At 42.6% G+C, this 27735-nt stretch overlaps 1 protein-coding gene and 1 long non-coding RNA gene across 2 annotated transcripts in view; one reads left to right on the top strand and one right to left on the bottom strand.

Annotated features, from left to right (window-relative positions):
* Positions 1-19677, bottom strand: part of LOC118558491 — a 36373-nt gene extending 16696 nt beyond the window's left edge. Inside the window, exon 1 of the long non-coding RNA XR_004928354.1 lies at positions 19493-19677. This is a non-coding gene — a long non-coding RNA (uncharacterized LOC118558491). The remainder of the gene's footprint in view (positions 1-19492) is intronic.
* Positions 1-27735, top strand: part of agrn (agrin) — a gene marked incomplete in the record, with an annotated part of 352884 nt that overhangs the window by 83817 nt on the left and 241332 nt on the right. Inside the window, 1 exon segment of the mRNA XM_036129007.1 lies at positions 9439-9459. Coding sequence (XP_035984900.1) covers positions 9439-9459 — 21 coding nt within the window.

The following is a 27735-nucleotide window of genomic DNA, read 5'->3' as shown; positions in this document are numbered from 1 at the left end:
ATAATTTGCAGGGTCGTCCAAACTATGAAACAAAGTGCGACTCATAGTCCGAAAAATACGGTAATTAGCTTCGCCTCCTCTAAGTTGGGGGAAATCTTTAGTATCACTAGCTGCAGTTTTGCTTCCACCTCCGGGTTGGATATAGTCCTTCTGGTTTCTTGTTGTTCAAAAGTTTTTCTGTCAATTACACAAATGGCGTGGATCTTGTCCAAGTAATTATTTCTCTTTGGTCATAACCTTATGCATTCACCACACACTGTGTGGATGCCCCACTTACATGCTTCCGCCTCTGTGTTCCTCATAAATTCACATTAAGATAATCAAATTCTACATTTTTATTAATCGATTTAGAATTCTCCATGTCTGCATCTTCCGTTAAATTTATTTTTTTCCTCTCACCCCTAATTACCCTGCTACTGACATAATCACAAAAGATGTCTTCAGCTTGTATCAGTCTTGTAGAGCGTTGACGCTGCGTTTTCTCTGTAAAAGTTGACTTCTCGCGTACTTCCTTTAGCCTTGTAGGGACACGGCTCGGGTCGGTACGTTCACCTTGATGTCTCCCAGTTTTAGGCGAGAGGCAGCCATCTCCAGCTACAGTCAGAATGTCAGGAATGTGGGATCTGTCATCCTCACGCCTCCCTGTACTGTCATCAGCCACAGGGCTGTGAACAGCAGGCTGTTGAGTTTTCTTTCCTAGCGAGGATCTGACTAGGAGTGGGAGAACCTGGCTCAAAACAAGGCTTACACTCCCTTCCCAACAAGGGCTTGACTTTTATCTCCTTGATGACTTGTGAAAAGAGACCAGCCGTGGAGGCGTCTGGAGCGTCAAATGTTTCCAAACATCCAGAAGAATTTCTGGCACGAATCTGTTAGATCAGCGCTTTCGTGGGGCTTTTTATCTTACCAAACTGTATGTGAAGGTCAATTAGCAGTTTCTCATGCAGGATCCTAGCTGGCATCAGCCACGTGCTGTCGGAGCATCAGTCCGTTCTCCTCGCAGGAATGGCTTTATCAGTCTGTCCTAGCTGTCAATCATGATGTCCGCCTGAAGGATTTCTAATGTCCCCTCCCTACACCAAATTAATCAAGGCAGGCTCACGCCGGAGCTGCAGATTTGCGTGCCGTGAAATTACATTATTGTGAGGAGACTCTGCCTGAGTGAAGGGAGGCCTTCTTTGCATTTCTATCTACTGCTGTATATAATCGTGGTGCATATGCAGATCGCTCATTATGAAACTTAAGTGGTTGCCGCTTTGAGATTAGAGGCAAAACGTTTTACTATGGTCACAATTTAGAGAGTCTAACTTTAACAGGGACATTTACAGGACATGCCAAAAGCCATCGGCACATAATCTTTAAAAAAACTACATAATGGTGCCTTTGCCCTGCGATAGACTGGTGACCTGTCCAGGGTGTACCCCGCCTCTCGCCCATTGACAGCTGGAGATATGCACCAGCACCCCTCATGACCCCAATAGGGATAAGCATGTTAGAAAGTGGATGGATGGATAATGGTGCCATGTGAAAGTGTTCATAAACCATGTACTTTTTGACATTTTGTCAAATTATAACCACAAACTTTAATAGATTTTACTGGATTGTGTTTGATAAACCAATCCATTGAAGTAGGAGAAAAATTAGAGATAGTGTTGTTAGAAATGCGGCGTATGAGTAGAATGTAGAAATGGGATGAACGAGTGGAACGTCAGTCCTGGGAGCGGCATGCACACCTAGACAGTCTGGGACACAAGGTCATCAGATAGCACCAAGTGGTGACACATTATCTTACTGACGACATGTTAGGAAGCGTACAGCCCTTGCATGGGTGTGTACCTGGACTTCTTTATAATGCTTAAGAAATCATCAGTCGGGGCTCTTGCCACATTCATTGCCTTTGCGTCATGTTCGATCAGGAGCCCGTCAGCACTGATGTGTCTGTAAACCATTCCTCTGCCTTTTAGATTAAATATGGTAAAATATAGTTACGGTTTGAAGAGTCTTTTTATTACGACAGAAGTCTACAATGCAAACACCACATTATCAGATAAAAGAACCAGGGGAGGCCGAGAACAGACCTGAACAATGTCCCACATCTTTTTAGAATTTAAAACCCACAAAGTGGGGTGCATTTTCAGCTTCCTTACTTCAGCACTTTGTAGATCCGTGTCTCGCTGTAATTACAGAAGCAAATCTACCAACTTTGAAGAATTAAACAATGAACATTTGGTCCAGTCTTCTTTGCAAAGAGGTTTCAAGTAATTTTTCAAATTATCAGGGGGTTTTGTTCTGGTGTTTGATTGAGCCTAACAGATGCATTTGCTTGGATTTAAGCCATTTGATTTTAATTTGGCTATAGCTTTATTGTCCTGTTGGAGGGTAAAGCTTCTTCCTAAATTTAACAATTTTAGGAGCACCACAAAGTATTTTTCTTACCATTGAAGACTTCACTACCGCTGGTCCTTGTCTGGTCAGTTTAGGTGGTTTGGTTTTGCAGTTCTATCCGACTCTCTCCATTTTCAGGTGATGGATTTAACAGTGTTTTGTACTGTATCCCTGACCTGTCCCTTGTGTTTCTTTGAGTTTGCTACATTTTTCTTTTTTTTACCAAAGGCTCACTAACCTCTAAGGCTCTCACAGAGCAGCTGTATTCATGCTTTGAAGAAATTACACAAAGTATGAATTGGTTTACTAATGAAGTCAGTTAGCTGGGCTTTTAATTTCTGAGACCTTATTTTGGGATATTAGAGTAAAGGGCCCCGGGTATAAATGCACACCGCAATTTTCAGGTTTCTGTATCTAAATAGTTTTGAAAGCATGTATCCTTTTATGTGATCTTTTGAGCTACTCCATCACACAAAATCCCAAGAAAATACCTTGAAGGTTGCGTTTGTCACATAAAAATGTGACAAGAGCACTTCAAATGTACCCCTGTCCCATTGTGGGGAAAAAAAATGCAGTGTGAATACTTTTCCAAGGCTCTAAACACAGGAACACTTAATGCTCATGGATGCAGGCTTGAAATGCTAAAACTTTCTCAGCATGAAATCATCAACTCAATCCCACTTTCCCGTCAGCAAAGACAAATCCAGCAAAGGGAAAAATAAGCAAAGTAAGTACTGCTTATTTTTCTAGTCAGCAGTTGTTTGGCAAAGTCCAACGCGTAAATTAAGGCTTCATGAAGGATGTGTTGCAGGAGGTAAACAGGCACCAAAGGAACCCTTCCCTTCCCTTATTTCTTCCCAACTGGCCCATTTCTCAGCCTCTATTTATTCAACTTGTTGAGAAAAGGAGGGGACAGTGAAAGGGTTTTATACACCTCACAGCTGGAAACTGATGGTGTTTTTACAGCCCAAAGTGTCCTGTCTGTGAGAAAATGTTCAAGTCAGTCCAAGTCCTTCAGAATTCCCCTCACTTCTGTCCCTCTTCCTGCGTCGTGTTTCAGAGACGTCTGTTTAGAATCAGCTTAGAATCGCAGAGTTTGTACAACTCGATCATGGGCAATATGTGTTAACCCTGTAAGGATTCCATCTCTTTGAACCAACAATTTATAGTCGTAGATTTTTTTAAGTTCTGTTTGGGAAGCAGGATTTGGAAGTAAAAGACTGACTTCCCAGAGAATATCCAGGATAAAGCCACAAGCAGCATGAAGCCTGAGGGAGGTACGTGATAGTATACAAAAGAGGCGAAAAGGAGGAGGGAGGGATGACACATTTTTCTTCCTGTCCGTGAAATGCTTCCTTTTCTAGTGAGGTAGAGAATGGGATGTTATTCCTTACACAAGGGGGGAGTCTTTTGATTTTTTTTTCCACACTCAGCATGCAGCAGAATGGCAAACAAAGACCCCATTTATAAAAACACAGATTCTGACTGGATTTTTGGAGATGGTTAATCATTTTTAGTTTACGACAGTAGAAACAACCGTGTATACAAAAAAAAAAATCAACATTCCAATGGTGAAATTGAGACTTTTCTTTGCGTCTCTTTATAACCTCCGTTTATCCGGTTTTTGGTCATTTACTCCTCACAAAGCTCTGGAACAAAGTTTATCTTCCCGAATGAAGTGCCTGTGATTTGCAACCTCTTCCCAGATAATGTGTGTGTGGGTGGCAGCAGGGAAAAAGCCATTCAACACTCACAGTAAGCACTTTTGAGGCCCTGCTCGTCAGAGCTATCCAAGAGCACAGGCTGTCACACCAACAAATGTTCCATTTGTTCCTGAAAGTTGAAACTGTCCAGTAGAAATAACTGTGTTAATGGGGATTTTCGTTAGCATGTTCTGAAACTTTCTGAACCAGTTAACCTCTTGTTAGTAAGTAAATTCTTAAAATTATCACTGTTGATCGCTACATGTTTGTTTTGTCATGTGAATAGAAAGCACTCTACTGAGATTCATTGCTGCGCCGTTGATAGATGAAGGCCTGTAATCTATTGCAATTTTTCAGTACATGTTTAGAACTTGGAAGGGTGACATATAATAGCTAAGACAACTCCAAAAAAATGTTTAGAATGAAAATTAATGGACTTTCCACAGGGAAAAAGGAGCTCTACACTAACACTAGAATAACAAAAATTAGGAAAGGTACTAAAATGTTCTTAGAACATATGTACGAGACACGCATAGCTGGAAAAAAATATTAGTTAACATAAATGTTACTCAAATCATACGGCTGCAGTTCAATAATCTCACATTTTGCTCCTGTTTTACTATAAAACAGTTTGCAAAAATGCTAAGCTAATGTTAGCATGTTTACTCTGGTTTGATAGAACTTGTTGATAATCCTGCTCATAACATGTTTCAATTCAGTTCCCATTAAGCATGTGGAAACAAAACTTACAGACATTTCTTTTGACTTCTACGTAAGCTTAATGCTTTGCTTTGAAAATCATCAAATTTGAAAACATGTGCTTCAGATGCATTCCGCATACCCCCTCCCCCCAATTTCTAAAAGTCTGAACCTTATTACCATGAAGTTTATTGAACTTGTTGAATGGTAGCAAATGTATGGACAAAGTCATTGATAATTTTACATAAAACAATTACTTTCTCTCATGCATTCTATTTTGAATTTGGCTGCAATGATTGTTAAGCAATGATTTGTAGCTGTCCACTGATTTGTGAATTGTTGCCCTAACTTTACATGGCCTTTTAGAAAAAAAGATATGCAGATTATAGATTTTAAACAGCATTTTGTATTTTAAGATTTTTTAAACGGTAAGAGAAAAAAAATAACTAAACGTTCAAGACGTACTGAGATGCAGTGCTTGGTAAACCTCTTACCACTTAAGAGCATTTGTGCGTGCAGATCCATGCGTACTAATTTTGGTACCAGGCACTAAAAATGCTTCCAGTGTCGTTCTTTTATCCATGTGTGCTTGTAAGGAAGTCCTGTGACCGGACACGTCCCTCTACCTTCCCCCTCGTCTTTCTCTGACATGAATCACTTAAGACCAACACAATCCAAACTAAATGAATCCCCCCCTCTCGCTCAGCCATAATCACATTAGCCTAAGTGATATGGGAACGCCAGGCCAGACACACACTCCCTCCTTCTCTCTCCGTCATTCAGCCCGTATAAATAGCCACTCCTCCAGAGCGTTTAGTTGTCTAAAGCTTCATCTTCGGATAATAGACTGTGTGCTCCCCCAAAGACCCCAGTGTGGAATAATGAGGATTAGGACAGGAGCGGAGAAGGCGCCATAAGAGAAATGCAAGAGGGCGGAACAGAAGTAGGAGAGCTGACACTGAGGTAGCACCCGCCCCAGGACAAAACCCATCAAACCAGCTGTTTTGTGGGGTTGAGAGCTTATTGTGCCGGGCGACAGGAAGATTCTTTGGAGTTGCTGACTGTTATTTGGGTGGTTGAACAACATTTGATGAAACCGCCTCATGGTTAAATAGTGACTCGGATGGTGGTCGTTTGACACGCTGAAAACACCCCTTGAATGGGTAAATGGGAGTTGACCAGGACTGCTACTTAGTGGGGAGGTTTAGGGGACACTCAAAACATGTCTGAGACCTGTTTCTACCTGTAATTACAGGTATGATATCAATAACCTGAACATTTCAATGTTTAAGGGGGCATATAAAAGAAAAATCTCTTCCTGATTTTTTTTTTCCCAATGGATTTTTCTGATAGTTTTCTAAAGACCAAATAATATATAGGTATTAGTGTTTGGAGTTGACTCACAAAGTGACAATTAATTAAATAATTTTCTTATTTAACATTATCTTAAATATGAAAAGGTTTAAATTAAAGTTTATGGAGCTGTCTCCAAATCAGACTAATACAACCTGAGTTAATATAAAAAGCCATTTTATATTATATTTTTATGATTTTGCTTAGTAGGGGACAAAAGGGTAATTCGCAAATTAACTTTGATTAACCAAATTTTTCTGGTCCATTTTCACAAGCCACACTGGCTGACCTTTACAATCAAGAAACCTCTTCATTAAAATCCTCTTGGCAACAGAAAGTGGACTAAAACATTGTGACAAGTGAAGCATTACGTTCAGGTTGAAAGAATTCAAGAGCAGATGAGAAACAAACTCACTGATATCTATCAGTCTGAAAAGGGTCTCAAAGACATTCCTAAGGCTTTGGGAGTAAACGACTCATTCAGGAAGTCACAGAATAAACCAGAATCCAATCTAAAGCCCTAGCAGGTTTGCTTTAATTAACCTCAGTGTTCATGATTTAACAATAAGAAGGAGACATGGGAAGGTTCCAAGGTGAAGACCACCGATGACCAAAAAGAACACAAAGGTCCGTCTCACATTTACCAAGAATGATCTGGATCATGGGTCTTCAACCCTGGTTCTTAGGACCCACTGTCCTGCATGTTTTAGGTGTTCCCCTGCCACCACATGGAGGATGCAGGCTTTATGAGGATCCAGTTTTGATGGTCCAAGGGTCAGAGACAGCCTCGCAAACGGCCGTCTGTCTGTCAGGAAGTCTGTAAGCCACCTGTACAGGGGGTCAGGCACATTCAGCTGGGAAACAATGGCAGTAGACATGGCCTCTGCTGTTTAGAAACCGCCATTGTTTGGTTTACATGGCTAGAATATGGAGGTGAAGCAAGAGCTTCTCAGAGGCTGTAATTATTAACTTTGCCACTGTTGTTTGTGTCCATCGTTGTCCGGTTCAAACACAGAGCCTTCATATTCACCTGATTTATATCAGTGAAAGAATACAGGTCTGTGTCACACAATCCAATTTAACATCACCACAACCTTCAGCCCCTAAAGCGACCAGACAAAAGGACACCTTTCTGAAACAGGCACAGTAAAACCTGATATTAACCTTCACGGAGGCAGGATTTACTACAGGACTGTTACAGGTTACTGGACCTTCGTTGGAGCCTCGCGGTTTGAAAAAGGGAGAATTTAGTTTTCTGTGTCACCAGTGAGCAGGATTAAAATCATGTGTTTTTATTCTCTCTTGCAACATATGGGTACAAATATTAACATCTGCAGAGCAAGGTTTCCTCCTGCATAAGGGTGTTATTTGACCTGATGCTGTTTGTGTAGTGAGGCCACAAACAGAATGCCTGATTTTTAGATCTTTACCTGGTTAATAATCAATAGAGGTACCTGTGGATTCTGTGTTATTGTCTGGAAAATGGTCCCCTTGTCACAGCCTGACCTGCATATCTTTTATGGATGAGCTTTGTCAACAGTGCTTGTCAATCTGCATCCGCAGGGCTCATAGAAGAGTCAGAGCCATGGGAGACCATGTTAAAAGATTCAGTTTGTTTTACCGCAGTGATATTCTGTTGAGCCAGCAGTGGGTCAGGTGGATGTTAAAGTATCTCCACAGTATCATTGCTGCTGGCCCTGGCAATAAAATTGAGCAGGTCTGCATGGTTGTTTCAGGTTTTTTTTTTTCCTGAAAAGGTTTAAAGTATCACAAATTTCATTCCACTTCATAATTACAGTTTTATATCTTTATGTCTGAAGCCTGAAATGTGGCAAAAGGTCGAAAAGTTCAAGGGGGCCGAATACTTTCCAAATATATATGTCTAATTGCATCTCAATTAGACATTTTGTGGCCAGTTGTGCCAATCTGTTTTAGCACTAAGTTGTTTTAATGTAAAATAAATCAATAATCTTCTCAAAAACACCATGTTATGCGACAGAGGTATCTAAATGTTACTAAGAAGGATTACGGCTCACTTTAAAAAACATTGTATATCTTTAGCCCACATCAAAATGTCAAGGACTGGTACACATCAATACCTGTTAAAAATCAAACTCAAAACTCACATGGAAAGAGCTCTAATTCGTTGTTTTGTGGTCATTTTTTTAATAATTCATTATAACTGTACAGGTGACTTGGGAAGACTTTGTGCTGTGGTTGATTATTTATAAAGGGTGTTGTCACATCATGTGCCGAGGTGAGCAGTCAATGTTACACAGCTCAACGGTTAAACAGGGTTTTACTTTTACTCAAAACAGACACAATAATCCGATTTGACACTGTAGCTGTATACAGCATCTGATATTAGAGATTACCTCGATTGGTGTGGCTACAGAATCAGACGGAATGGGGCTCTTCATCAGTAAAATATATTGCATTCAGCTTCCATTTATCTGCTATAGTACCCTTTCAGGCAGCAGGACAGAACAGCACCCAGGCCTCTGTTGAAAATACAATTTCATTTCATGAAGTTTTCTTGCAGTTTTCTTGCAGTTTTTTATGCTTCCTCTGATTTGGTTTTGAAACGCCTCACTGAGCATAAAGGCAGCTAGCTGAGGCTTTTTCCCTCAATAAACACTTTCACACTGAAGGGTGTTATTATTTGTCTAACCTGGATCAATGTGTGCTTCTGTGCTTTTTTTGTCTGGTTTTGTGTCTTCTCTAACACCCAGTCGGTCGAGGAAGATGACCGTTCACTGGAGGTTTTCCTTCCTGTTAAAGGGGAGTTTTCCTCTCCACTGTCGCTTCATGCTTGCTCAGTATGAGGGATTGCTGCAAAGCCATGGACAATGCAGACGACTCTCCCTTTCAGTAGGAGTGAATGCTGCTTGGCAAGACTTGATGCAATCTGCTGGGTTTCCTTAGAGAACTAGTTGACCAGTCTGTCTGGATGATATGACTGAATTTGACTTTGTAAAGTGCCTTGAGATGACATTTATCATGAATTGAATTACTATATAAATGAAATTTAGTTGAATTGAGTTGAATTAACCGAATAGCGATATGTTGCATTCACTGAGCGTAAAATGTATGTCTTTACTTTTTAGCAGATTCTGTTGATCCTTGTGCATCTGCTCCATGTCAATAATCCATCACTGACGCATGAATACATCGCATCTTTCTATTTGTTCCTCGTTTACAAAGTTTAAAAAAAGAATTGGGGAATAAAGTCTTCTGTTCTTTAATCTTCTCTAACAAGCGTTTTTTTCTTCCTTTTCCCTCTCTTTGCTTACCGAAGCTCACAAATACATTGTTGCAGGTAAGTACATGCTTCAATCTGACACCTTCTCAATGTTTTTTTTTTTTTTTTTTTGTCTTTAACTAGGATTCATCTTAATTTGGCATTTGCCACCTGTTCAAATGGCTTATCTGATGGTGATTGTGAGGCAGTTTTTCATTATGCAGGCCAAATTCAGATGACAGTCAGTACAAGCAGCCTGGAGATCCATGCCACACACAGGCAAAAAATAAGGGCAGCGACATGCCCAGGACTGTAATGTGCCTGCGGGTCTGTGTATTTAGGGCCTCCATCTTTTGGAGAAGCTTGTCAGGATTTAGCTGAAGGGTAATTTAAAGCCCTGTGAGGCAAGTGGGGAAGGAAGATTGGTGCTTGTGTTTGGTCTTGGTTCTATGTGATAATGGCTTAGGTTCTTGAGCTGTGCACGGACACATCCTCACAAGGACATGTCAGCAGATGCACAGATGTGGTTGGAAACTCCAGCCGGCTTTAAACTAGGGCTTGCAGACACAGTTGAAGGACCGTTGTCCCTGAAGTCATGCAGAATACGTTTGTAATTTATTGTGGTACATTACCACGGCAGTAAATTATATGAATCTGCTTCGGTACGTGAAGGTGCTACAAAAAAGCACTCTATTTGCATGAATAGATTGTCTACTATATTTGCCATTAGTCATCCATTAACAAGCTTGTGCGTGTGTGGCATCAACCCTCAAATGATTTGCTTGATTTTTACGAGAGTGTGTTGGAAGGAAGGGGGCAGGGGTGAAGTCAAAGGTCATGCATGGAGGGGCGAGGAATTTCTCTGGTGCAAGCAGCGGTGTGTGACCTGCTTAGCGAGGGTTTCCTCAGGGATCTCATTAGGTGCTATTTGAACTAATTCAGGAAAGACCCTGCAAGCAAGCACCTGCAGAAAGACGCAGAGCGAAGGACGAAACTTTGATAGTTCAGAGCAGAATCAGGTGAAAACAATGACACCGTTTGATCAGTGGTGTTTCAGTCGAAAGAGTGATCCTCTGCTATTGCAGAGGGAGACATTGTTGTAGCACCAGTTGTACGCTTTGTGTAGGACATAAAATTGTAGAAAAGTATCTTTTGTATCACGTGCAAGTTCTTATGAATTGACTGTTTCTGTCTGTGATTTAGTCGGCTATTGTTCCAAAAGGATAATGAAACATTTTCTTCTGAAAGCCAGGACTTCTATGAGTAAAACATGTAGTTTCCATCATGCTTCTGCTACCAACAACACAATGGACATCTCCCTTTTTAGGTCGACTTTTCGGCTTTCAATTATCTCAAATTTTCTTAACCGTTTTATTGTCCAGTGGATCTCAAAAGTAAAAAAATGCCAGAATGACAAATCATATAAAAATATTTTTTACCTTTGAAGAAACAATTTTTTTGAGGGGTATAATGTTAAAAAGAGAAAAAGCAGCAACAGCCTGGTTGCAGAAATGTTCACACCACTTTAAATCTGATTTTGCTGATGTATGTTGATACAATCTCAGTATTCAACCTTCTGCGGTGAGTCTGACACATCTTGGCTATGTTTACCCACTCTAACTTTTCCACATCTATCGTACTGGGAGGACATCTCTTATCCGCCAGACTTTTTGTCAGGTTTATTTCTATATTCTTCCTTGAGTCATCCTGCTAAATCCCGTTTGACCTTGGATTTAAGTACCTGAATCCACTGTTGTACTGAAAAATAGAACAAATTCTAATCTTCAGCTTTCTCATAAACACCAGAAGGTTTTGGGTCAAAACTTTTTTACTCACATTGGCAGAATACCGAGTTCTGCCCTTTAACGAGAGAACAATGACCAAATTAATTTTCTTTAGTATCCAACTCCATTTTTACCATTTGACGGTGGTATATAAAATGGTAAATTGTGTTTTTTCTGCTTCCCATTCATTTGGCCAAAAACGACACACTCACGATTACCTTATAGGCAATTTGCTTTATATTCGGTGTCCCAGTTGACCATTTGGTGGACCTATGAAGCCTTTCCTTCCTCAGATTGGATTGTTTTCTTATTGCTCCCTGATGATGAATAGCACACTCTGCTCCTAGCTGCATGGAGTTTGTCAATGATGGGCTTCATTATTTCACACCGGCATATTCCTCAAGCCGTCCCCTTCCACAAAAACAGGTATTTCTGCCCCTTTCAAAAGCAACACCGTTAACAATGGTAATAGCGGAGAGCAAATCTTTTGTTGGCTTACCAATGAATCTAGCAGATACCAATTTCTTTCCCTGGCCAAAGACAGAGCTGTTGTTCTCCTTGTGCGCTCCAGTGAGCCTTTTGGCCCTCCTGAGCCAGAACTCCTTTATCAGCCCTTTTAATGTGACTTTCAAATGCAGAAGGATGCAATTATCTGCTGTCTGGTTTGGGAGGTCAGTCTAGAATCAGGGTCGGAGGGAGGTTGGGGGTGGGGGGCCTGGGGTTGTTGAGACATGTAGCTGGGCTCTAATGCTCTCTGTTCCCAAGAGAGTTGGTGTCATTCATTTTAAATGATAAGATGCATATAAATCTTTTTTTTAACTGCCCACTGGACTTTTGGCGACAGGACACATATTAACTGGTAACTAACACTAATGGAAACTAAGACATGTACTCAAATATATCCTTGTTTCTGAATATTTTACCTCCAAGAAGTCAGATTGACTTGTAAGATTTTAAAGGTTTTAACCAATGGTTCTTCTGGCCTCTGATTGTCTATGGGGGTTTAGGGAAAGATTGAAGAGAAAGTTCACAGCTGTTGAACACCTCTAGCCCTCCCAACACCGGACTAACATGAATTATTTTATGGCTAGTTCGGTTCGGGTGGGTGTTTTTTTTCTCTCTTTATTTAGTCTAGAAACGCAGAAGGAAAATTTTACCTAGCGCTGTCCAAATTATGACAGAGAGCTCCTTTGGGGCGTGGCATGAAGGGCGGCTTTTAAGCCTTGGTGGCAACAACTGCTATGAAGTGTTTGTGATAACGGCCCATGAGTCTTTTACATTGCTTTGGGGGCTTTCTTGAGGGTAAGCTTATTTTGGACAAATGTGAGATGCGCCTTTTTGATCTTTTTGGTCAGTGGTTCTGGCCTTGGATGGACTAGGAAATCAAGATCTTTGCTTTTTGACTCCACAGCAGACGAGGGGTCTCAGGTTACTGGACACAAGCCTCCAATCCATGTGTCCAGCTTTCGCTTCATCCTACCATCACACATGAACAGAATCCACTTTAGGCAGAGACTGATCCCTGACCTTGATGGAGCTTTATATCATGACAGAAAAAAAATTATATATTGCCAGTTTGAATTGGTTTCTGTCATACTTGCCCTTTGTTCAAGCTGCTTTAGAGGATCCCTTTGTCCTTTTTAGAGTAGAGAACCAGCGGCCAAGAGCGTTATCATGCACTATTTATCAGTGGCAGCTCCCCCTTGTCTCATCCCTCCCACTCCCTCTCCTGTTTGGCTTCCTTTCCATGAGGTCAGAATGCGTCCACCGGCGTCGCTCCGAGGGCCCGGTCTGAAATTGGTGGCGACCGCGGCTGTCTGTCAGAAATAACCTCCCTTCACTGCAAGGCCGCCCTGACCCTCCGTGGCAGACTTTCCCCTGAGTTCCTAATGAGCTGAAATGCTCTCAACGCGAAGAATGTGAAGGACGACGCAAGTGGTTTTTTGATGTGACCCTTATCCGTGAAATTCCCAGATGGGTCGGGAACATTTAGCAGGAAGGGCGGACAGCCTTCCTTGGAGTTAGATCTGGAGGGAAGCCGTGTTTTTGGGGCGAAGAAAAAAAAACTCCACAGCTATTTGAGTGTCTACATGATTTATGTGATGAAGATCTACTGTGTGTCATTTATTCTTCTACATTATTACGCATAGATTTGAGTCCAGGATGATTTGTGAACGTTTCAGTGGTTTGGCGTCGGCTTCGGCGAGCATGTCTTTGGACGGATAGTTGCAGAGACGTGCTCGCGGAGGGGAATTCACCAGGCAGAGACCACAGTAAGGTTTATTAGTTTTGTCAAAGTTCTTTTGCCAATGAAAATACAGGAGAGTGTTTGGAGAACTCCTGGCGTCGAAACACCCATGATGCTCGACAAGAAACAGCAGCGCCTTCACTGCTGGGTCTAATGTCAATCAAGTCTTCACAGTCTGGTTCCCCTGCAGACGGAAGAACTGCTGAACCACCCTGCCGGTTCTTCCCGCCGTCTTTAAAAGGGAGCTGTTCTTAAGCATCCCTATGGTTTCTGTAGCCCACGGTTTATATGATCTCCTCAGAAATGATGCACTCCGTCTCCCCTGCAGTGTTTATCTCAGTTCTTGGCGTTTATCCCTGCCGCTAAATCTAAACTTCGCTAATTAGCTGCAGTGTCTTTGGGTCGTGCAGCTTTCACATGCCGTTTCTTGCCGGCTGGTATGCGCGAGCGTTTGTTTCCAAAAGAGAGCGCCGCTGTTTATCTTCCACAGGTGAGTGAGAGCTTGAGAGTGTATACCTCCAGCTACACCTGGGTGTGTTTTACTGAAGAAAGGGAGCAGATGCTCTCAGCAGCGTGTGTGTGGGGTGTCGTGGAGGCAGATCGACCTGTGAGCTAGCTGCTGCGCTTCCAGCTCAGCGGTGCCTAAAGCCAAAATCACAGCATGATAAGAGATGATAAATGTTTAAAGAATTGCTTTCTTTTAAAAAAATAAAGTGTAGAGATGCTCTAGTCGGCCAGACTTCAATGGGTCGGGCTTGATTGGTGATCAGCAGGTCAAATACTGAAAGATCAGACGATAGTCCCTTTCATAAAATACAACAAAACTCAGAACTCTATTTTGGTCTATAAATACATCACCCAACAGCGTGTTGGAGGTCATGGCCATGTGCTTTGTTGCCTAAATGGACATAATCTTTAAATTCATTCATCTTCTACTGCTAATTTCTTGTTCTATTTTTGGTGTTACAGGTCTTAGAATCAGAGTAGTTCAAAATCAGAAGTGGTTTGTCCGACCGTAAAGAAAACTAGAAATATGTGTATATCGGGAAAAATATGCTTAGTGCATCATGTGTTGCGGTTTTGTAGTCTATAGTAGTGTCTTGTATAGTGGTTCCCAAGGTTCTCCTGACAGGGTCCATCTCACTAGACACTAGACACTTACCGCCATGTTGCCATGGCATGTTAAAACAGTACAATAATCACATTTGATCTATTTTATCACAAAGGAAACAGACAAAAAGATTAGATTTTAGATCAAATTCATATTCCATGTTGGTAAAATGAACAGGAAGGCCACTCAAAGTCAGAATTTCAAAGACAAAGGAAAAAACAGAGGTTTCACTCTAGACATCAACTCTAAATCCATCATGTGTGCAGTACATTTATAATCTATCAATACCTGTAGAAATAAACAAGGTATTGACAGTTTTTGCCAGTTTGTATGTCATCCACATGTAAATGTACTGGGATGGGATGGGGGGTGGAGGTGAGCCCCTTCCTTCTTAGTAGTATCGGGTTATTCATCCTCTGGGGCTTATTATCACCAAACTGCAGCTAATGGGGTCATGTTTACCTTGTAAATAGTTAAAGATTCCTTATGAACCTTCATTTTAAAAATGTCCTCTGAGTTCCACCAATAGCAGCCCAAGAGTACTCACCAGAGTACTAATACCAGAGTTTCAGAACCGCACATTTTAGAGCAATGCAATTGCACTTATTCTCATATGATCTCACTATAGACTTGAGTCGTAGCTTTTTGTGAGGCTATTTATCTGATCACAGAGCAGATTAGGCAAGGCACGGCAAGGCAAATGTATTTATATAGCACAATTCAGTACAGAGACAATGCAAAGTGCTTGTCTCTGTAGATTAGGACTTTAAAAGATGCTTGCTCAGATAAAAGTCAGTCTTAGCAGCTTTGAAAACTTGCAGTGAAATCAGAACGTTTTTTTTTTAACCGTTTTGTGATGCTTTCTGAATCTGGCCTTGCTGGAGCATAATGTCATTGATCTAAAATGGTTTATTATTACATAACAACTGAATTCTGTTATCTTAGCTATATAGAAAGCATTTTATTGGTACTGTAGGCTCAGATTGCTCGGTATTCCTACAACAGTGTTATTGATGAACTGGGCCCTATTTATGGAAAATATTTTATGTCTGCCGTCCTGATAGACAGTGATGTACTCTGACTTATGAGCTGCGGTGATTGTTCCCCAGAGGCATGATAATTGGGTTTTGGCAGCTTGTCTCTTATCTCAAAGCTATTTTCTTGGTTTTCTTTTCCTTATCACGAGCAAATCTTTCTCTCTCTCTTCCTCTTACCCAAACAAACCCTGCTGCCTTTTATTTGACTTTATTGAAGTGATCCTACACCCCCCACCCAGGCCCAATCTCTATCCTCTTAGGTCAACCTCAGCAGGAACCGTTAACACCCAGATGTGCTCCCTGTCTCAAGCTTTTCTGGGATTCCTGACACACATGCCAACTTCAGTCCTCTGACCTGTATTGAGCTTATTGCTTACTCCTGTGCTGCCGCTGCATCGGCCTAAGTCTGCCGTTCTCTGCTGTCAATGCCAGTGGAGTGGAGCAGCACATCTGCAAGGTGGTCTTTGCTCTGAGGCACATAGAAGTGAAGTAATTAGAGACATACCGATCAGTGTTTTTTTTTGTTGTTTTTTTTTTTGGGTCTTTAGCACATAAAAGGGGAACAAACTGGTTCAGCAGGTTCTTTGATAGAGCTCATGATTTTCAGACCAACCGAAGATGAAGGAATTACGAGATTATCCCCAATAATTAATCAAATCCTGTCTTTACCCTTTAAATGATTAGCGCTGATCTTTAAAGGTGCATCAAAGTACATCCTGTTGGTTGATGCATTTATAGACTGGAAAGGGTGGAAATAATTAATTTTGATGCATTGTCAATAGAAATATCTAGATTTTTTTTTTATTACTTGCATGTTTCCTTTGAAGGTTTTCAGACTCTACTGTACGTTAGGACTGAATGTAAATTCACTATTGACCCAAGAACTTACAACAACATGTGATCAAGTGCTGTAATTGCACCATATCGATTAAGCTATTGATCTCTCTCAGAATAGATTTTTCATGTCCTTATTTACATCAGCAAACATTTCTAAAATATTACATTGGATTTTGACAGCTTGCTCAAACTGCCATCCACTTTTCTGTTTCTTTATCTTTACGTTTGCTGAAAGTCACGACATGATAACTAATGTTAATGCTGGAGATGTCTGCTCTTCTTTGGCTCTGATTGTTTGACCAAAGAGAAAGGGCGATGCTTTGCTTCTGCCGCCATCTAATGGCTGCTAGCTGCACAGCACCGAGCCTGAACCTGCTCCTTTTCTCACCGCTGCTTGGACCAGGTTTGTGAGATGCAGCTCAGGTTCAGAGAGCAGAGCAGACAGATGTAGGGAACACAGAAAAAAAATCCTTGTTTTGCTCGGCTTGTGTCTTTGCAAAGACCTTTTATGTTGTGAAATGCGACAGCGTAGGTCAGTAAATATTTGTTGTTTTAGTAGAATCTGGTTACATAAGCTTGGTTTAGGCAAGTCAAAGTGATTTAAGCAATTGAGCTGTGCACTCCAAACATATCCTTCTTTAATGTATTCACAGAGGCCACTTGAAACAGGGTGCACAGAAGGGCTAGGAAAAAGAAGACAAATCCAGTGTGTAAAGTGAAATCATTGTTGCAATGCTTAATTTTAAGCTTTGGTGGTCTACAGCATCCATCATCTCTCCAGGTTCACCACTTGATGCTGATGAAACACCCCCAACTAATCATCTGTCATTTTCTAACCACTCAAAGTGACCTCTGCGCTTTATCAGCCTGGGGCAAAGTAGGATTTGATGATGCATTTTGGCTTAAATAAACATTTAAAACCCAATTTTCACAAGAGCCTCCCTTTTTAATCATTCGGTGAGCTGCAATGACCAATAGATCCACTAGGGGGCACAAATGCACCAACACTGACTTTAGGAGGAGCAACTTTGTCTAGCTTCACCTAGTCGCCTCATCAGATCAGGAGAGTTCAGATCTGAGCTCAGCCCTTGAACTGTCTTCGCCCTTCTCCTCCTCCTCTTCCTCCTTCTCCTCCTCCTCCTCCTTCACCTTCACCTCCTTCTCCTCTTCCTCTTCCTGTCACAGTGCTCCACACTATCGGCAAATTCAGAACATTAGCGTTCAAACTTATACTGTGAGCAGAAAACAGCAGCTCGGGGAAAATGGGCCGTCACTGAGGCATTTTAGTTTAATGATGTTTTTATTTATTTATCTATTTTTTTTATGGTGCATCTGCTCTTTAGAAGAAACTAAAACACATTTGTGAGTGACAGGAATGAGGAATGAGGGAGAGGAGGGTGGCGTGGCGTGTGGGTGGGGGTGGGGGGTGGTGTACTATCAGAAGAAACAGGCATATTATAATATGAGGACATCATCAACAGCTTGATCGTTAAAAGGAAGGAGACAGAGAGGAGACGGAGGGCGGGGAGTTGGGGGGTGGGGTGGGGTGGGGGTCTTGCTTGTTCATTTTTAATTTATCAGATGAGCTCCATTCTTGCCTTGTTTTGACTTGTGGTGCCTAAGCATCCAAAGGGAAGTCTGCTCCAGCTGGGGGGGTCTGTTGCTAGGAGAAATGCATTTGTCTCGGCCAACTCATACAGGGGGGGGGGGGGGGGGGGTTTAGCATATCTAGGTTATGCTAATATAATCTCTTTCACCCATGATCGCACTCACTGTATGCAGGGGGGCTGCAGTGAATGGATAAGGGTCAGGGTGTGCATGCATCCACGTGCCCAGTGGCGTGTTAAGTGGCTGAATGCAAAGACTGTGTGTGTGTGTGTGTGTGTGTGTGTGTGTGGAGAGGGGGGGGGGGTCCCATCTGGTTTGTGTGTGTGATTTGCCTCCCTCGCACCCCGCCCCGTCCATCTACAGATTAAGAGACCATCGGCGAGTTCCTGACCCACAATTCCTATATTGACACGAGCCCACTCCCCCCGCAGCACCACCCCCAAGTTTGCTCCTCAGGACAGGAGGCCGCATGGGAGGGAGGTGGGGTGATGTTTCCATTAGCAGCCCCGATGTGAGGTTTCAGTGGCGGACCGAGGGGAGAGGGGGTTAAAAGCCGTGGCGTTATCTGCGGATTCATTTGGGAAGGAGGCATAGAGGGGGGGGGGGCTCCTTTATGTTGCAGATACAGATTATCAGCGCAGTTAGGAAAATGTCATTCAGACGTCAGCTAATATCTTTAAGCCTATCTTTATACTTCTTACAGTTTTTATCAGATGATCCGAGCCGTCTGAAGATCAGACGATGGCAGGCGGGCTGCCTTGCACAAGTCATCACACGTCTTCAAACCTTTTCCACATTATATTTTATCGGGATGTCGTGTGATAGGCCAACTCAGGAGTTGTGTGTGTGTGAAAGAGAAAAGAAAAGTGACCATGTTTTTCTAAATGAAAACAGCGACACATAAAATAAAAAATCAAAACCTGCATTTGCGTTCGACCCTATTCCCCGTCAGACCACTGCATTAAATCCAGTCCATCTAATTAGCGAGTAAAGTCTGTGTGAAATGTAACCTCAGCATGACTGCAGCTGTTCTGCGGACGCCTCTGAGGCTTGTCGTCGGAGAACGTCGGTGATCAAACGGCATCTCCGGGTCCGTGACGGTGGAAGACACATGCCTCCGCTGCGATTGCGGCTCTGCAGCCTGTTCGCTCAGATTTTTGTTTGCAAAACATTTTGGAAACCGATGCCCTTCTTTTTTTTTCTTCCTTCACAATCTCACTACAAAGCACTACTTCGCGTTGATCAATCACATAATGCCCCCTCCCCTCCAAAAAACAAACAAACATTGAAGTTTGTAGATGCAGCATGTGGAATATGACTTCTTTAGCTAAGCACTGTAAAGATAAAGTGCCTGCCAGCATAATCGGATTCTTGTTTCATTGAGCAATAACCTACTTTCCTACTGTACCACGCACCCCTTTAACACACGCATCCATCTGCTGCACCTTCCCACCACTTCTCTAGCTCCCCCTTTGTTATCCCTGACCTGCCATGGATCCAGTCTTCCCCGTCCCCAATCCGTCCATCCGTCGCACAGACCTTCTCCTCAGGCTGTGTGACCCACTGGGGGGCCTTTTTTTTTTTGTATTAATCCAGGCCACGCCCTAAAAGTAAAAAAGATCCAGTTTTGTCTGGATCTGTTTGCCGGAGGCCTACGTGTGGGTTCTGAACTTTCCCCATAAACAGCACTCAGCGACAAAACATGCTCCGGCGCTCTCCGCGCGCACCGCAGGCACGTTAAAAGGCCATGTAATGGATCTTTTCTGACACCCAAACAATAAATAACAATGTACATTTGAAAGCCGACAAGAAAGAAAGAAAAAAAGGAAAGAAAAAGAAGCTGTTCGGAGTCACAGACTGCGGCTACGCGATGCCTTTAATCAGCCCACAGAGCGTGCTTTTTCTTTTCTATTTCAGTCCCAATTACCATCCGTGACAGTGATGGATTTTGAGTTTGACACGTCGGCTTTCATGCGCTCTTGTCGCCCCGCGCCGCAACAGCGAGGAGGCTTGTTTGTGACAGAGCTGGGAAAATAACAACGCAACATATGGGGCTTCACGACAGAGCTGTGAGGATCCAAAATCCTTTCGCCGTACTGGAAAGCGTTCTCCATCGAGAAGAATCAGGAGGTGGTGGGAGCGACATCTAAAGACCATTAACAGCCAGCCCTCCGTCAAATCCTTAATGACGTCGTGCAGAAAAAGAGCGCGTCCAGAACGGCAGGATTGTTTAGAATGATGGTTGATCAAACTGAGCCTCCCTTTACTATAGGAAGCAGAAGCTCGGCAGTGTTTGGCAGGCAGAGTGCGGCTTTGTTTTAATAAATTCTCCTCAGATTCTCTGGGGTCATTTGGAAACGACTCAGGAAATTTCAAGTTCTCCGTTTTAATTTCCTCAAGTGTCTCCTCCCATTATCGCAGAAATTAAGCTATAATCCATCGTACGGCAAATTGAATAAATAGGTTTGGGGATTTATTTAGCAATTTACCTTATTTATGAGGTGATTGTGCCCTGTGGCAAGACCCATTTCTCATTTCAAAAATATTATGGTTCCCTAATTGATAAGATAAACAGGCCATAATGGGGTTCCTTTGCTAAACCTTGCCAACCAAATTGATTCCCCCCCCCTATTTCCTGTCATGTAACACTAATCCATGTTCTCATTGCTTCATGCAAGGCGACGTTGTTATCAGACGCTTCCAATTATGCTGTGTACTCAAGGCTAAATAATTACATATGCTGAAGACACACAGAGAGACGCATACAGTGCTTTGCAAAAAGGGTTTTTCTACATGTTGCCAATGTTACAACCACAGACCTCACTGTGTCTTGGTGTTATTCTATACGCTGAACCGACGTAGAGAAGGGTAGAATTGTGTAGTGTGGGGAAAACAATTCATGGTCTTTACTAGGGCTGTGCATAAAAATCGATATAAAGATTAATATCGATATTTTTAAAAACGATTTAATATCGATATTCTGGCTTTCAATATCGATATACCTCCCAACCTCTAGGGGGCGTTTTTTTTTTTTTTTTTTTTTTTTTTTTTTTTTCCCAGTGTCCTGTCTAGCAATATGGCAATAGGAATTGATGTCTCAATGCCAGATAGAGCTCGACAGATTTTGCTTTTACAAGTGGAGCAAACGGCTTTCGCCATAGTGCTCCACTTGATTTATGCTTGTAAATAGCTTTATTATGATTCCTGCAAGGAGAATTTCAAATTATATGGACATGACAATGGGAGAGTAAAGGAAGAACAAAAAGTGAAAGAAGAAAAAAAAGAGTAGAGGTGAAAGAAAGAGGAGATAAAAGGGAGAGAATGATAAAACCTTCTTTGTCTGCTCCATCACCTGGAAAGAGACACAAAAAGAACAGCACAACCAACAGACATAAAGCAACAGATACACTCGAATAACACCTAGATGCCATTGTTAAATCATATATATTATTATGTAAGCTGACATGTGTAATGTGATATTTGAAAAAAGAAAGTGAAAAAACATAAATAAATAAATAAATTACAAGATTACTGTATATAAGTGAACGCTTAATACCTGGGACCCAGCACCTGTGGGAGATGTGAAAGTGCACTAGTTTAGGTGAACATTATCCAGAAATAGCTTGATAGTGATTGTGGAGAACCGAAGACCCTAGGGGGCGTTATTACAGCGCAACCATTACAGTTCACAGCGAAGGAGAGCGAGTGAGACGAATTTGTGGAACGGCCGACAGGATTTTAGAAGCTCCTTTGACCCTAAAATCAGATGTTTGGGCACATTTTTGGTTTCTGTGACACGTTAAATGCATTGAAGCAAATGCACTTTATTTTCCTGTTAATATGTCTGTGATCAATAAATAGAACATAAACATAATATTTGGCTGATTTTGGTGATTGAATCACTGAGCATTAATTCAAAGTAATAAATATCGATATTGGAATCAAATCAAGCTGAGCTATGTATCGAGAATCGTATCGTATCGTGAGCTGTGTATCGAGAATCGTATCGAATCGGCTCATCCTAGATGATACCCAGCCCTAGTCTTTACGTTTGTTTTGCACATAAAAATCAAATTAGTGAGTGTTTTCACACCAGAGGTGCTTAGGCCAGAGATAAACTCTGGCTTCGTTACCACCTCTTCGGTCTGGTTCGTTTGTTTAGATGTGAACACAGCAATCGCACCAGGGGAGGACCAAAACATTGTATGCTGTAATATACCATTCTAAACAAACCCTCAAGAGATTTGCTTATGGTGTGAAGGTGATCTGATCTCGAACCGCACGAGTACCAGGTGTATGATGAACTTTTGAGCCGTCCCTCAACGTCCCATAGCCAGGTTTGCGTTGCATTGTGGGATGCGGTAGACTAAACCAACCAATAAACGATGATGGCTTGTGTTTTCTTGACACATAAAGCCCCATGCAACTTTCAAGACATCTTCTAGAAGTCATTCAGGGGATTTGCCTGAGACAGGACTACACTAATGAATGATTACATTCTTTGGGCTTTTCTACTAGCTCAGAACGCAACATCTGCCTGCTCTATCTACATTTGGTTCTCCCATAAAACTAGCATTAATGGACGATTGACAAGAAAGAAGCCACTTTTGTAAGAAATCCAGAAAGAAAAGCCCTGTTCGTAGTTTGCTGCGAACCATTTAGGGAACACAGCTAGCATGTGGATTCAATTCAATTCAATTCAATTTTATTTATATAACGCCAATTCATGAAACGCGTCATCTCGAGGCACTTTCCAAAGTCAAAATCAATCATATTATACAGATTGGTCAAAAATGTCCTATATAAGGGAACCAGTTGATTGCTTCAAAGTCCCGACAAGCAGCATATACTCCTGGAGAAGCGGAGAGCCACAGGGAGAGTCGTCTGCATTGTCCATGGCTTTGCAGCAATCCCTCATACATGAAGGTGTCCTCCTCAGATAACACCAACATTTAACTATTGACCTGCATTTAAATCGCTTTCTGTGGCAGGACACTGCACACTGCACATCAACCTGAACAGCCCGCCTGCCCTATGAAACATGGTGTTGGCAGGATCATGCTGTGGGGATAGGCTTTTAATCAACACAGAGAAGCTGGTCAGAACTGATGGGGAAGCTGGATGGAGACAACTAGAGGGGGGGATTCTGGATGCAAACACTTTTAGAGGCTACAGAATATCTGAGACTGAGGTAACTCTCAATATACAGCCAGAGCTACAACCAAAAGCTCTAAGGCCAAAGTCATATTCATTGGGAAGAACGGCCCAGTCAAAGCCCAGATTTGGATTTCAAATCAGAAGTCGTGACAAGGCTTGCACGTTACTAATCAGCAAATGCCACCCATCCAGTCTGAAAAGGTTTGAGCTGTTTTGCAAAGAAGGGCCAGAGGTTTAAGCGTCTAGAAGAGCAACACTGGTAGAGACGCAACCCCCCCCAAAACGCGAAGCTCTGCCTCCATCAAAAGGTAGTACTGCAAATTAGGAATGGATGAAAACGGCCACACGGCTTTGAAAACCATGTATCAAATTTCTTCCGCTTGGCCATTAGGCACTGCTTTTCTGTCGGTCAAGGGATGTGAATACCTTTGCAAGGCACTGTACATTACTTAGCATGACTACAGCATATCATGATGTAATTCGGGTAAATGGGAGCGCTGGAAAGAAGCATGGAAACCCATTAAGGACCATCGAGGTGAGTGAGGTGGAAGCACCAGCTGGGAGAACGATGGGGAAGGCTGGAATAAGGATGGAATAAGGGGACACACATTGCTGAGATAAATTGGCCTAATTGGCACTTTTGGCCATCTTGTCACATACCTGCTTAATTGGCATGCAGAGAGATCGGGGCCGAATGCATCAGCAGCAGCTCAGACTGTGGCACGGGCCGGAGTATGCGGCGACTGGAAGTACCAGAGAGCACCTTTCAGTAGGGGGAAAAAAAAAAAACAGCAAAAAATGGAGAGACTGAGCTCATCAGCATAAGGCATTAAACATTTACGCTGACCTACAAATGCTGACAGTCCCTCCTTCAGTGACACCCATCGCTTCCATCCCCTCTTCTCCGTAATATTCGCTCCACTCCCCCGTCTGCACACGTACTCACGCTCGAGCACATCGACTGTTTTTCTTGGCTGATAATGAGGATCCTGCAGAGGAGGAAGAAAGGGAAAAAAAGAAAAAAAAAAACAGAGAAATTCAAAGTACGGATGGAGAATGAGGGCCGTGTGATGATGTTGTTAAAAATAAAGAGGAGCGTTTTCGCTTTCAGACAAGCGGCAAGCCGGATTCTCTTCGCGCGCTCTTCAGTCAGACAGTCTACTCCTGCTAAATAAGTGGGAAGCTCTTAAGGCTGTCTTCATTTGAGAAAAAGAAAACGGAATCAACCACATCCCTAGGTTTGCTGTACTGTCTTTGCAAAGCACAAAAAAACCCGTCTCATTAGTTTTTTTCCCATTTTGTAACTTAAAGATCTTGATGTTTGCCTCCTAATGAGGCTTCCTATTCGCCGGGCTGCGGTTCTCCCTTTATACTTGTGGGAAGCACAAAGAACCTGTAATTTCAGCGTTTCTCGTCTAAAACAGCCTGATGTTTTTCATGCCTTGTTAGTCCTTCTTTGTGGCGGGCGTCTCTTGGTTTTGAGGGCCGGTTTTTTCACGCAGAGACTCTTTTCTTCTTCATGTAAGCGCCTCGTACCCTGTAAACCTGCAAAAACGTACATCAGAGAAGCAAGTCATGTCAATATTGCCTGCAAATATGTTTTTACTCCTGGACGTCCACACCTTTTTTTTTTTTTTTGCCTCACAGCAACAAACTTCAGTGTATTGTGTTGCGATTCAATGCGACGGACCAACACAAAGGCCCCCGTATTTGTGAAGTGGACAGAAAATGGGACATGGTTTTGCGGAACGTTTTACGAATAATAACCTGCAAATTGCAGCATGCATTTGGACTCAGTACCCCTTCCACTCGTACCCTGAAACAAAAACTGCTAACGGCCTTTGGAAGTTACCTAATCAGCAAACAGAGTACACCTGCGGCTAATTTAATCTCGTTTTAGCTTTAGTCGCAGAGCTTCGCCCTAAAATGTAATTCAGTGTTTGTCACAGTTTACTCATAGTTTCAGCTGCCGTCTGGTTTTGGTGGAGTCAGAGATGAAGTCATGGAGGATTGCATCGACCTTGGACTTTTTACGCGTTGGTCCAAGAGCATCTAAGTGCAGGCCGTAAGGAGCACACTGCAAAAACGGGGAAGTAAAAGTAAGAACATTTTTCTTAGAATGAGTGTATTTGTCCTATTTGAGCAGGGAAGTTTAATTGATCTGCCAGTGGAATGAGATTTTTGCTCTTGAAATAGGAACAGCTCATCTCCATCATCGTATTTCAAGTACAGTATATCTAATTATCTTATTTTAGGCATCAACATACTATTTCTATTGGCAGATAATCTAATTTACCTGCTCAATTCAAGGACAAATACACTCATTTTAAGAAAATCTTACTTTTGGTTCCCTTTTTGCAGACAGTCTCTCCTGCACTGCAAAAAGGGAACTAAAAGTAGGTAAAATCCTCTTGAAGTTAGTGTATTTATAATTTCTTTGAGCTGATAAATCAGACTATTTGCCAGTAGAATAAGATCTTTGCACTTAAAATAAGAACAATTCATCTCAATTATCTTATTTTAGGTGCAGGATGTCTAATTATCTTATTTTAGGGGTAGACATTCTCATTCCATTGGCAAATAGTCTTATTTAGCTGCTCAAATCAAGGGAAAATATACAAATTTTACGAAAATCTTACTTGCTTTTAGCTCCCTTTTTGCAGTGTGGAAACACGTGACCTACAACTGCCGGTGCACTCACTTCCCACCGCCCAGGAAGATTTTATTTCATTGGCTATTTTTCCAGTTTTTACTGCATCACACTGCTGCCCTGCTGGAAAAAGGTCAGGGGTCCTATGCTGGCCTCTGGTCTTTCTTCATGGAGTTTGCATGTCCTCCCTGTGCATGTGGTGGTTCTCTCCAGCCTCCTCCGAAAACACGAATACTCTAAATTATCCTGAAGTATGAGTGTATGTGCACGGTTGATTCTCCTTGTCTCTCTGTGTTGCCCTGTGAGTTACTGGCTTCCCCGCCACCCTGTCAGGAGAAGCGGTTATAGACATCGGATGGATGTTTTTTTATCTGCCTCCATCATTTTAGTATTGCTTCTCTTTGTTGACTGATCATTTCAGCCAGAGTTTGGGGCTGCGTGCAAAACACTAAGCATGGGTGTATAGCCTATAGAGGGGGGGGGGGGGGGGGGGGGGGGGGTCTGCAGGGACATCACCCAGGCCACACCATTTCCATAGGAGAACTTGGTAGTGGCCGCGTCATGTTAGGGGATGCCTTTGTTTAATAGAGACAGTATTAATGGCCACATAAACAGCCCCAACTGTGGGGTGGAGCCAGAACAACAGGCACTCTCCATCCAATCTGACAGGCTTCAACATTTCGTTAGGGCTGGAGTCCAGTTGCACACCACTTTTCATATCTTTGGTTCTGAAAAAAAAAGACATATTTCCTTCCACTTTCAAAAGCATTTCATGTAGGTTTACCACATACCGTATTTGTGGTTTACGGTACAGGATGTATGGCAAACGAGGCTGGGGTTGTCCAGTAGCTTTTGTCTCCTGCTGCTCTGTGGGGTTTTTGAGGCAACAAATGTGCGAGACCCAGGCTGTTTATCACGATCGACCACAGATGTCTCTCTGCAGCCACAGCGCACTCCGCCGTGGAAATGGTTTAGTCAGGGACAGAGGGAAGAAAAACACTGAAAGGATAAAAAGGGAAGATGATAGTCACTCTCGGTCAGCGTCTCCCTCTCTCTCTCTCCTCCCTTTCCCGCGCTCCTCTCCGTCGGCGCTCGGTAATAGATGTGATGGAAATTGATTTCCAGGTGAATTATTTTGTGTTCCCTCTCAGTTTGATGGAGGTAATAATTCTTCCTCCCTCTAATTCAGATTGTCCTCAGCTGTTCATCCTCCAGTGAAGGACTGCTTTAATTGTTCATTTCAATAGTCTGGACTGTTTCGGTGACTCTTTTCACCTCACGCCTTCCCTCTCTGGCTTGAGCACTACCTGTCACGTCGTAGGCAGCTGATTTGCTGATTAATACGATGGAGAGCGATGCGAGGAGTAAACCTCGGATCAATGAGGTGTGTGTGTGTGTGTGTGTGTGTGTAAGGAGTGGGGGGTATGCATTTTAAAGCGCGAGTCACTGAATCATTTCTCTTTCCTCAACCCGGCAGCAATCTCAATACGTCTATCTATAAATCATCGCCTCGTTGATCCCCTTTCAAATCCTGTCCTGGTGGACGCCTGCCTGCAACATTCTTTGCGAGTATCAGGAGGAAAAGTGGCGCAAAGAAACGACTCGTCATTCAGCCAATTGCGGAGGCTTTATCACCAGAATCAGCCTCCGTTTTCTTGGGTCTCGTTCAGTCCCCCGGGGGTCACTTTCTTTGTTTATTCTTTACAAAGCCGAAGCAGAAGGTAAAGGGCCGCGGCGTGCTTTATCGACAAAGGAGGAAGAGGTGGTCGATGAGTCAAGATTATTGAGCCGGGGATACAGGACAGAGCCGAGATAAACTCTGCCGAGACGATGATCAAGCTTGCTCTAAGTTACGTCTTGCATCATCAGCTGTTTGGGTTTCAGAGCTAAATCCAGCTTTGAGCCAAGGTCGGGTATCTGCG

This window comes from Fundulus heteroclitus, chromosome 1 (assembly GCF_011125445.2).
Source record: "Fundulus heteroclitus isolate FHET01 chromosome 1, MU-UCD_Fhet_4.1, whole genome shotgun sequence".
In the NCBI taxonomy this organism is placed as follows: Eukaryota; Metazoa; Chordata; class Actinopteri; order Cyprinodontiformes; family Fundulidae; genus Fundulus; species Fundulus heteroclitus.
Note: the sequence above shows the minus strand (reverse complement) of the source record. Positions and strands in the feature narration are given on the sequence as shown.